The 11,100-nt window shown below is 44.9% G+C and overlaps 2 protein-coding genes across 2 annotated transcripts; one reads left to right on the forward strand and one right to left on the reverse strand.

Annotated features, from left to right (window-relative positions):
• On the reverse strand, nucleotides 1,193-1,801 carry LOC110432709. The gene is made up of 4 exons (XM_021453495.1): nucleotides 1,761-1,801; nucleotides 1,496-1,669; nucleotides 1,350-1,433; nucleotides 1,193-1,271 (listed from the first exon to the last, which is right to left on the reverse strand). Exons 1-4 carry the CDS (start codon nucleotides 1,799-1,801, stop codon nucleotides 1,193-1,195), a joined length of 378 nt encoding a protein of 125 aa, XP_021309170.1.
• LOC110432710 lies at nucleotides 7,334-10,289 on the forward strand. The gene is made up of 10 exons (XM_021453496.1): nucleotides 7,334-7,345; nucleotides 7,630-7,713; nucleotides 7,859-8,071; nucleotides 8,396-8,560; nucleotides 8,661-8,750; nucleotides 8,854-8,955; nucleotides 9,064-9,175; nucleotides 9,470-9,652; nucleotides 9,806-9,916; nucleotides 10,071-10,289. Exons 1-7 carry the CDS (start codon nucleotides 7,334-7,336, stop codon nucleotides 9,160-9,162), a joined length of 765 nt encoding a protein of 254 aa, XP_021309171.1. The 3' UTR covers nucleotides 9,163-9,175; nucleotides 9,470-9,652; nucleotides 9,806-9,916; nucleotides 10,071-10,289.

Genomic DNA, 11,100 nt, shown 5'->3' on the forward strand with positions numbered 1-11,100 from the left:
TATTTCCTATGATGTGACCTCCTACAAGATTGTAAGTCTGTAGTACCCACACATCCCCTTTGTTTTTGGGCTTTCTCGTTTGTTATGTATTGTCTAATTATAAAAGTCACTTCTTGTTTAATATGATGATTTGTAATCTTTTTTCCATTATTCTCCTCACTTAATCTTCTCATCTGTATAGTTATTCTTCCCCGTCCTACTTCAGCATCGCTGGGTATGCTATGCCTGGCGCATGTCACACAACACAATTGTGGTCTATAACCCCTTCTATTCTTCCAGTTGTCGAACATTCACTACTGCGTACGCAGGTTGCAAACATATTCAAATCTGCAATGACAAGGGTGTCGCGTGACATACTTACTGGCTGGCGCATCCCATGGAATGAGGCCCGTGTAGAAATTTTCTATCACGGTCAAAGTCAGTTCAAATGGTTTGTACATTCCGTCTTACCTTAAGACTTTCTGTTTCTCATTTCTTGGTTATATATAATTAATCCCCCCTTGTCTAGGCCCAATCGATCTAGTGTGCTTTGCCTAAACTTTTGCTGCAGTTTTGATGGCACTCAGCTGCGTGGAAACGTGGACATGGTACGTGTTCGCGAGAAACCCCGATCAGTCTTTGTTGTTAATTTGGGAATCTAAACTTTCAGGACTCCAAGTTGCCCACCAATATATCTATGCATAACTCATTATGCTTATTCTTTTTTCAGTCCCAGGTTCAGGATATATCTGCACTGTTGCTCGCTGATTTGGCCTCACTGGTCGATAACCTTGGATCAGCCCCTTCAACATTTCGGCAGATCGAAGCTGTACCTCCTTTGGCGCCCCTACCCTTACCCAACTATGTTGAAGGATAGGCAGCCCTTTTTGCAAGGCGTATCCTTGTTCAAGTGTACCTAGCAACTATCCTGTAATATTCTGTTTTTTTATGGCAATGGTGCCTGCCTTAATATTCTTGTTGCATTATAGGTATTTGATTTTAAACCGGTCTCATTGGAATACTCTATAACATGGCTAAATGTAGCTAGTATTTCCACCTTTCTTTGCGTTTTGCCAAGTACTCAATGTTCAGAAACGCAATTATCATGAGGGTACAGTTTAACAGAGCACCACACGTCAACACTTGTACACCCACATTCACCTCACTCATATTTCCCAACTCTAAACAACCAATCCACCCCAACATCTAGTTGCTACCCTGCCCTCTTGTAGTGACACTCGTCCACGGTGTTGTAAACCAGTCCGTCGTTGATCAACCCATCCAGCACCTTCCTATTATGACAAGTTTGAGCCCGGAGTTAGATGTATGTATGAGATGCAGTATATAATTTCTTAACCACCTCATGTTACCTCATGGCCTGGCTGTCTAGACCCATTCTGCCTGTGATGTATTCTTCCGTCAACCCTTCATCGTTGTACCTGTTTTCATCAAATCTGTTTGATACGAAGGAACCCTTTTAACAGCATTGAACAATAGAAGGCTTAATGAACCTTACCTTTTCTTGTCACTAGCGAGGAGCATGAGAACTCCTTCCTTGTCGATGTCTACCTGCGCCCTTGTCGCCTGCCGTTCACCATCAACCTTTGCACTTCGTCTGCTTTCTAGATCTAGATGCTCATGTATGACGCTCAACATGTGCACAGTTAACGAGTTGTAGTCAGTCACCTCCCTGCGTAGTTAGGAATCGTGATGTTGAGTTATGTAAGCAGTAGTCACACGAACTATCACGCATTGTATTTTTTTTAATTTCAGTATCGCACCTGGCTATTAAAGTGTTCAACATCGCATTGCCATCTATCATGGTGCACGTTGCATTAACCGTGTAGTACGCCCCAACGCTGCATTGTTCAAGATCATAGCCTCGAGTTTCTATTCTATTATTTGTAATGGTAGAACCAGGCCTACCTAAAGCCACTCATGTCGGTCAAACCTTCTTCATCTCTAGGCCATTATAACAGTCGTTTGTCGCAGTCGGAGAGAGTTGTTTTTATCAATGAAAAATAGTTTAAAAGCACATCATATTTCACTATTATTAGCATTTTCTAAACCCAAACGCCCATATCGTTGAGCTTACCAAATATGAGCTTTTATGGATCCGGTGCCATCGTATAACTCACAGTCCGTCCATCTTTCTTCTTGTTCGACTGTCGTCAGCATGCCGCATACCTCCACCTGGAAAGAATGTTGTGGTACAAGTGAAAATTGTATCTCAATATGTTGATCCTAACCCAGGTTTCATAGGGTAGATCAATGAAAAATCAAGGTTCCAATTGCCCTTTTTAAATGATCAATTATCGTGTACACCTGGCTCCCGTTGATCACTAGCCTTCCTTGGTCCCTCGCTACTCCACAGGCTTCCCTAATCATCTTTATAGTAACCTTCATCCTATTTGGGTATTGAAACAGAACTTGTCTCGCTATCCCTCCCTCAAGTGCTCTTTCTTCGATCATTATTGATATGGTGTTTGAGACCTCCATGGCCATTGTCTAAACGGTTTCGAGCTCGTAGAACTTGGCCCCTATTTATTGGTCTCTGGTTGGAGTGCGTGATCATTCTGCTTGTATAATAGAATCACCCGTTGCTTGGTTTCAAGCCAAGACATTAGAGCCAAGTTGTTGAGTAAGTTGTCTCACACTGGCTATCTAGGTTTCATTGTCTTATTACTTCCTTTTCAGGCACACCACTACCATATGCATTTGTGCATAGACGTATGTTTGCTTAAGAGCCAAGCTATCATCTTTCTCTTGTCTTGTTTCTTCTCCCCACCACTAGCTCGGCTATAGAGACATTATTGGACTTTGACCTATCACTCACATTTATCAACACATTTATTGTCCTGACTTGCTTCATCACTTCTTTGTCTTCAGTTCGTACGCAGGCACTCCAGGATTCTATTCATAAATGTTTGCAACACCCACTCGCCCCTACACTGTGCACCCGCTGCCACGTCATGTCCTCTATTCTTCTATAAATACACTTCATCCCGCACAAAGCGAACTCGTGCCAATACACTAGTTCTTCCTGATAACACACTTCCTGCCTCAATGGATCCAGTCAGCCATGTTTAGACTCCACAGGCCACACAGCCCACCACTGAGGACACTGTGTCCGCCAAGCGCCCATTGAGCCCTGCGCACCCTGACGTTTCTCATCCTAACCCCAAGTGCCCCCATTCCATATACTCCGATCCTATTGCAGCCGCTGAAATTGCTGCTGGAAAGCGTCCCATGGTAGAGAGTCCCATCGACGAGGTTCACCCGGACCCCGATAGTTCTGATGACATGGGCCGCCTCCTTGACGCTCTAGCCTCCCAGGAGTCTTCTGACGATGACGACGTCCAGATTCTTCCACAGCCCACTATGGCTTCCCGTGTTCAGGTTTGTTGCCCTAATCCTTTTGCCGGTTTGGCATCTTTCCCTATTTTCTTGTAGCCTGATTGAGTTATGTTTTGTTTGTGTACACGTTTCAGGTTAGCTCACCTTCTATCAACAAAGAAGGTACAGGTGGTGCGTACGGTGTCATGTTCTTCGAGCGCATGGAGCTCCAGGATGGTCGTGTAACCCTGGTTAGTTGTCGTAGCCTCAGTCGGTACCTGTTGCTGGCACTCGTCTTTTCGTGCCTCAGGTCGGGCAGCAGACTACCCCAACTCCACGCCGCCCCGCAGTCCTGTCGCCCGCTGCTCGAGGTTCACCACAAGTGCAGCATGGTAGTGCTCTCCCTCCACTGCACCCATGTCCTCGGCCTACCATGGCGAATCAACCAAACCATGCAAGGCAGGCACCCATGACTGAACCAGTAAGTATGCATGCATATATATGTTCACGCCCACTACTTATTACATTTTCGGTTTAACCTTTAAAAGCATAATCTATGAAAGTGTTTCACCCGATAAATATGAATGTCGAATCATTAAGTTTATGTCTCGTTGTCTGTATATTTAATAGGTCGGCTTCAAGCCGGCTGCGTGTAAGGAGCCCAGCGTCCTCGACCCTCTCCCTCTTCATCGCACCCGTTCTTTCATAAAACAGTTCACCGGAGATTTCAAGACTCGTGTCGTTAGTACCTTCCCCATTTATGTTGTAATTATGAACTGTGTTTTTGTAATGTAACTATTTCTAGCTATTATACCCTACCTTCATCAACAAAAAACATCTTTCACTATTCTTGTAGGCACTCCCCCAAACTTTTGCTCAAGAGTTCAGACGTGAAATTGGTGGTCGTGTCCAACTCCTCGGCGATTCCATGTTCCCTCACCAAGTCTCGGTTGTCCACGAGGGTGGACGTGTTTATTTTGGCTCTTCTGGTTGGGCTGAATTCGTAGCTGCCGAGCGTATCTCGTGCTTTGACGTAGGTCTCTTTGTTCTTTTAAGGCCTTCTAGGTTCGTCATGAGGCTCTATGGCCACAATGGATGCCGATGTCACTTCGGTCCCCTGGTAGCTCACCCCTTGTCTTCCCGCCTCCGCCTTCTTCACTGGCTACTGTTCAGTCGCCGTCGGGTGCACAATTGCATGGTCATGCAACTAGCACTGCTACTCCTGTTCCCCCTCCTGCCCCTGTTGCAGATGTCAAAATGTCGCCGCCCGCACACCCATCCGCTCCTGGTGGACCAAGGTCCACTGCGCCTCGTACTCCTCCTCCTACTTTTGTTCCCGGCTCTGTACCGGCTCAGCCACACGTACAAGGTATTAACTACTAGCTTCATCCCCAGCGCAGTTAGAGTACTAGATGCACTCATCATTTGTACTAATACATCTCATTTGTTCCCTGGCAGTTCCCGCGCATTTACTTGGGATGCAGTACGATCTCGGACCCAAGGTCCACATGACTCCACGCATAATTCAGGTTCTTGCTGATTTATGGTTGAATCGAGTCGCCTCTTACCCCATGTATGTGGTTAGACTAGTCAGGACCCATATCTATGCCGGCTACTTTGTAAGTTTTCTTTATTCTAATCTGTTTTATTTTGATAGAACATACTTACTCTTTTTTCGCTACACAGTCGCATGCTATTTCCTCACTTTCTGTGCTTTTCGCTCCTTTTTATGACTTCATGCAGTACTTTGGGACGCACTTCTCATCCATGTTGCCTCACAATATGCCTGTTACTATTTACTATGGTGATGATACCCGCAACAAGTTTTGTGCCATGCTGTCTCGACCATTTTTTGGCGACCAGCTTGCCCGCATTTCTTCAGGTTGACTGGACTTCGTGCACATTAGTGGTCTCAGGGCCGGCGACACGTATGTTGTCCTCATCCGGGAGACTGCGGGGCACCAACACATCCGGTTCTTCATAGTGAACGAGTAGGCTTGCTCGCCTGGTGTCAGTTATCCTTCGCGTCACAGACACTTTAGTAGTCTTGTTGCTACTACTTTATTCATGTTGTTGTCTCTGTAGCATCTTCTTTTAGCAGGTTGCTTATGACCAGTCCTTATTGTATCCATCCAAACCCCTCTATCCGTAGTCATTGTACGTCTGTCGTGGTCTACCCTACCTCATGTTGCAGTGTGTTTGTAATCCTTGGTGCCACCGTCTGGGTACCAGGTACATGTTTTATGCCCTCGTCAGTTGTCGTCGTTGTGTAATAATATGCTATCCAGCAATTAAGTTTAGTCTATTTTGTTTCCCGAATGCTTTGCATGCATGAAACATTAAATCTTGGTCGCATGTATGAAACATTAAATATATACAAAAATAAAAACTAACTGTACAGTTTACCTATAATTTGTGAGATAAATCTTTTGAGCCTAGTTACTCTGTGATTGGACAATGTTTGTAAAATAAAAACGAAATGCTACAGTAGCCAAAAATAAAAAATTTTGTGAACTAAACAAGGCCTTAATCGTGCCGCAGCTGGTGTCTGCTACCGCAGTACTAGCCAAGCTATGTAGTAGGCGGCAGCCCAGACAGAACATTGAGTTCTCGCCCGGCGCGCTCCTCTGCCCTTTGTTCTCCATGTGGCACTGTCATCGCTCTCAGAAACAAGGAAGGAATCTATTTTTTTATTCCAGGGTTCGGCGTTCTTCCACTATCATTACTAAGTCCTTTCTTTAGCTTCCAAAAAATTTCAACATTCTCCCCACATTTATGGAGTATTACACTTAGACGAAAAAAAACTAATTACACAGTAATCTAGTAAATTAAGAGGTAAATTTATTGACGCTAATTAGTATATGATTGGATTATATGTCACACAAAAAAAATGTAAGTCCTACAGTACTCAAATTCCAAAATTTATTCCAACTAAATAAGGCCTAACTAAAACAATTTAGCATTGCATAATACCACTACTAATCTTCACCGTATCTTTCGATACCAGTTTATTTTTTGTTTTGGTAACCCAGCCGGATTACGTAAGCTTGCAATTATTAATTAACTCGTGCATAACCAATCCTGGCAACATAGACTGCAGAGGGTATGGCACCACTGCTGTTACCACATTTATATTTCCCATTTTCATGGACATTTCATTATGCTGTCTGATCGATTTCTTTACCTGCTTATGTTTTTTTTCCAAGATTCCAAATTATTTTTCCTTTTATCGCTTCTGTCAGTTGTATCTAGTTCTTTAAGGACCAAAATGTTTTGTTAATCTCGGTGCTCCTTTCTTGAAACTTATTGCATCTCTTCCTGCGCCCATGTACAGGACAAAAGCATGTACTGAGTAAATACCAATCATTGACAGCTCCAAAGACGATCCGCTCGCAGACTTTTCTAAATGCCAGTGTATGATCACATTCTGCGCTCGGATAGTAGATGTAATGATGGGCATAGGCTGCCTCGGTCTTGCGTCTGGATGCGACACAACATCAAGGCCTTGTTTACTTCCAAAATTTTTTGCAAAATATAAATAGTAGCGCTTTCGTTTGTATTTGATAAATATTGTCCAATTATGGACTAACTAGGCTCAAAAGATTCGTCTCGTCAATTCCGACCAAACTGTGCAATTAGTTTTTATTTTTATCTATATTTAATACTTCATGCATACGTCTAAATATTCGATGTGATGGGGAATCTGAAAAATTTTGCAAAATTTTTAGAGAAGTAAACAAGGGCCCTGTCCCGGTCAATTGCCACCAAATTTATAACACGATGATATTATTTATAACCCTCTGTCCCGGTCAATTGCCACCACATGGAAACACTCCTAGTGCAGGAGTACTTCTTTTTCTGGGCTAGTGCCCCCGAAGAACACAGTAAGAGCTGACACCTCCACTCAAAACTCACCCAGTCTTCTCCAGCAAGCTCCGGTCCCTTCCAATGGTGGAGTCGCCCGGTGCTAACCCACCCGCCATCTCCAGCAACTCCGTGGGATCTCCGGCCTCCGGCCATGCCGCAGCTGGTACTCCTCCTCCCCCTCGAACTCATCCTGCTCCTAAACAAAGTCCTGCAATCCGGCTGAGGAAGCCATCACTGGCCACCATACTCCGTGTTGCTCGGGCCATTCCTCATCGTAGCCTGCAATTCCAAATCGTGCAAGATCTTGGATTTGACTTCATCTTCCACCTTCCTAACCGTTTGTACAACGATAAAAAGCTCAATGCTTGGCTGCTTCTTTCCTTGGACACAGATTCTTCTATTTTCAGTATCCACCCCTTGGCCCCCATTCCCTTCTCTATCTCACAGGTCCGCTCCATATTTGGCCTTCCTGATGGCATTGACTTATCCTCTATTGATTCTCCTCGCTCAATCGATGATATCCACTCCAAGGTAGCAAAAATCCTATGGTACGACTCAGTACCCGAAGAGGTTTCTATTCTGAGAGCACAGAGGGTCATCGATGCACTTGCCGCAAAGTCATCTCTTTCTGGAGCTGAACGTGCTGCTTTTTGAGCTGCCATGATCAAAGCCGTAGTCGGCAACTTTTTTTTCAGTGCGTGTCGGTTCCTCCCAGTTCGACCCAGATGTGCTTCGAGCCATAGCTGTGCTTAATGATGGCATCAGGGTCGACTGGGGGCAGTATGCCCTCGACGTAGTGAAGGACTGCGCAGATGGTGTCAAGCGTGAGCTGTTCAGCATTCGTCGGCCCTCATCTCTGGATTTGTACGGATGCTCCGCTTTAGTAACGGTACATTCCACACGCACTCCTTTCGCTTGTACGCCCCGTACCCCCCAAACTACTTCTTGCCCCTGTTTATGTGCTAATGATAAAGCTCATGGATCACATTCCCCCCCCAGTGTTGTTTTACCTACTTTGTATCTAGTTGTTGGTTCATTTGCAATTGCCATGTACCAATTAATACTAATTTATTTTAATCATCCATTTATTCCATTTTCCTATCTGTTAGTTTGCACCATTTGTAACCCGCTTTGTAATATCAGGTTCTTATTTTTCTTTCCATCAATACAACCTGATTTATTTTATTGCTGCATTTATTTGTTATGATTACAGATAGTATACCTTGTGAACACGGCAACTCCTCAGCCTCCTCGTTGGACTGCACGCGGCCCCCAAATCAGGCATTTTACGTATCAGGTGTTAACCAGGCTTGACGAGGCCGACAAGCTTAGAAGGCTTGCAGTTGATTCATGGAGATACATGCACGCTGTCCAACAGGTGATGATGTCATTTCCGTTGAATCCCACATTCACAGTCAAAACCCGTCCATAGCATTTTCATATCATTTTCGCCTTATTTATTCTCAATAAAGTTGCAGGTTGTGCTCCAGCCTCCTCCTCACAAGCAGATGAGCAATAGCCTACCACCTCCTCATTTTCCTACAGTTCCGTCGTCGTCATTACCTCAGGTACCGAATCCCGACTCCGTTTCATGTAAATTTTTTAGGGATGGCAATCACAACTCCATCATTGTAGCCCACTCCCCCTAAACACCACTCTACATCATAGCAGGTAGTTGTCGAAACTGGCATTGCACCGGCACAAACCAATCCGCAGGGCACAACATGTGATTTGTGCCCAAATCAGGAGGCATCTGAACCAAACTCCCCGCAGGTAAATCGAGTCCACCTACATCCTATGTTAACAAGTTAACCCTTAGACAACTCCACCAAGCTTTCCTCACCTCTCGTCCTTTTATTAATTTATATTTTATATACGCAGGATTTGGCTCACATTGACGGCATCACCGTGGGTAATGTCGAGCTGTCACCCGGCCTTATCTCCAGTCCAAGCAACCATGATCAGGAGCATGATGCATAGCTCGAACAACTTGGTACCTCTCTATTAAACCCTATCCCTCTAACAGCAAACGTACTAGCAGAATTTATATTAACGGAACTAATTTGTCACTTCACGGTACTTAAGGTTGCAACTGATCCATATTTTTGCTTCATATATCTGTTCGCACCTGATTGCTGGTGTCCTTTCAGTTTTAAAGTTTTATCCAATCGCAACACCCTTAATTTTGACTGCACCAACAACAATTTAACTTCCAAAACACCATAATTCTTTTTTTTGATGCAACCTTCATTACTATAATTCTGAATTCACCGGCCCTTCTATTTAGATGTTCCCCCGGCCACTGCAGCTCTCTCTTCTTTTACACGGCACAGGACGCCACATACCAACAACCTTGATAGATTGTTAGAGACACCAGAGACCAGCAACTTTGATAAGTTGGTACAAGCTGCCTGGTCCGCTGAGTTCCGCGAGTTGGATTCCAAGGAAAATCTCATTCACCCGGCTTCAGGTACCCAGCAACAGATTGTTCTATCCACTGTTTTATAGACATGAACTTTACTGTTCCCTTTGTAAACAGATCACGTGTCTATTTAGTTTCTACTTTTCAGGTTCCAACAACTCTAATCTTGTCCCATTCCTTTCTCACTTTATACTATTCCAGTTAACCTAAAGCGCAAACGTATGTTCGATGGGGATGACCTCGCATCCAGCTCTCTCCACCCTTCTCCACCAATCCCGCAAGCATGTATTGGCAGTCACATTGCTCCCGCAGGTACTAATTTTGGGAGGCCTAATAATTCTCGATCGGAATAGCTTCTATCAAACTAAATCTCATGCCCACATCCTTGATTCTTCTTTCAAGATAGTTAAGATCTCTTTTATTATCGTCCCTCACCCAAGACCTTTTTTCTTTGCTCTTTTGACAGGTTTGACACCCACTCATCTTAATTCATCACCTTTGCAGCCCAGTTTAATAGGGACATTGTTCGACCGCACCCCACTGGCTACTGTTAGAGGTTCGCGTTGCATGTCTAATACTACTCCCCCCATATGGACTCTATTTGTTTGGAGTTTCAGTCTCTTGCCGATGTTTTTATGTATGCTGCGCAACCATATTCATTAATATCGCTCGCCAATCTCAAAAATGAATGTTGTTGTAATCTTCCATTCACGTGGTCTGTTACCCCAGGCTTTGACCTGAACACGCGTCCCCACGAGCTTTGTATTGAAAGAAATGAGGTGGAAGTTATAGTTATTGAGGACTCTGATTCCCCCTCGCACTCAGCCTGTTCCTCATCGAGTAGCAATCCAAGGCCTGGTTCACAATCCTGCGCGTGACATGTGGATCTACAAGATGATCACTATCACCAGGATCCATAAGATCCCACTCTTTAGGTACCCTCTGTGTTCCCTTTTTTGATTGTATGCGTGCACGTTATCTTCGTTACCGTAAATTTAATAGTTCCTGTTGGGGAGATGCTCTCCGCACTCCCCAGCAGTGCGGTGGATAGTGAACCTTCTCACTCGATGCCGTGAGAGGTCTGAGCTCCAACGGGCAGTAGGCTCAACAGTAGGTGAAAACAGTGAATGCTCTCTCTCTCTCTATTAATGGCGGTGTCGCGCCCCTTATATAGGGCCTGGAAACCGATCTAATGACATTTACATAAATGCCTCGTGACGGTGGGGGAATATTCCAGTATATTCTTTCATCGCAGTCTACTGACCCTAATACACCTGCGTAATTTCACATTAAGCCCCTCGTTCATTCTCTGACTGGGGCCTCAGCTGGTCGGAGGCTTGGATCCTCCGCCCAGTTGCGGATCCTCCGACGCTTTGGTGTCGGAGGTTCCTCGGCCCGGCTGGGCCGGAGGTTGCTCGACCCGGCCACCCCGGGAGCTCCTCCTTAGCCTGGTCCAGTCGGAGGTTCCTCGGCCTGGCTGCGTTCTCGCCATCCTC

Source organism: Sorghum bicolor, chromosome 2, assembly GCF_000003195.3.
Source record: "Sorghum bicolor cultivar BTx623 chromosome 2, Sorghum_bicolor_NCBIv3, whole genome shotgun sequence".
Taxonomy (NCBI): domain Eukaryota; kingdom Viridiplantae; phylum Streptophyta; class Magnoliopsida; order Poales; family Poaceae; genus Sorghum; species Sorghum bicolor.

Bases quoted from the DNA above. Each gene is read 5' to 3' on its own strand.
- LOC110432710 (XM_021453496.1), top strand. The intron at 7,714-7,858 runs GTAGCAAAAATC...TCAAAGCCGTAG, and splicing joins TCGATGATATCCACTCCAAG to TCGGCAACTTTTTTTTCAGT. The intron at 8,956-9,063 runs GTAAATCGAGTC...TTATATACGCAG, and splicing joins CTGAACCAAACTCCCCGCAG to GATTTGGCTCACATTGACGG.
- LOC110432709 (XM_021453495.1), bottom strand. From the start codon at position 1,801: ATGATAGATGGCAATGCGATGTTGAACACTTTAATAGCCAG. The intron at 1,670-1,760 runs GTGCGATACTGA...CTAACTACGCAG, and splicing joins TTGAACACTTTAATAGCCAG to GGAGGTGACTGACTACAACT. The intron at 1,272-1,349 runs GTAACATGAGGT...TTGTCATAATAG, and splicing joins CTAGACAGCCAGGCCATGAG to GAAGGTGCTGGATGGGTTGA.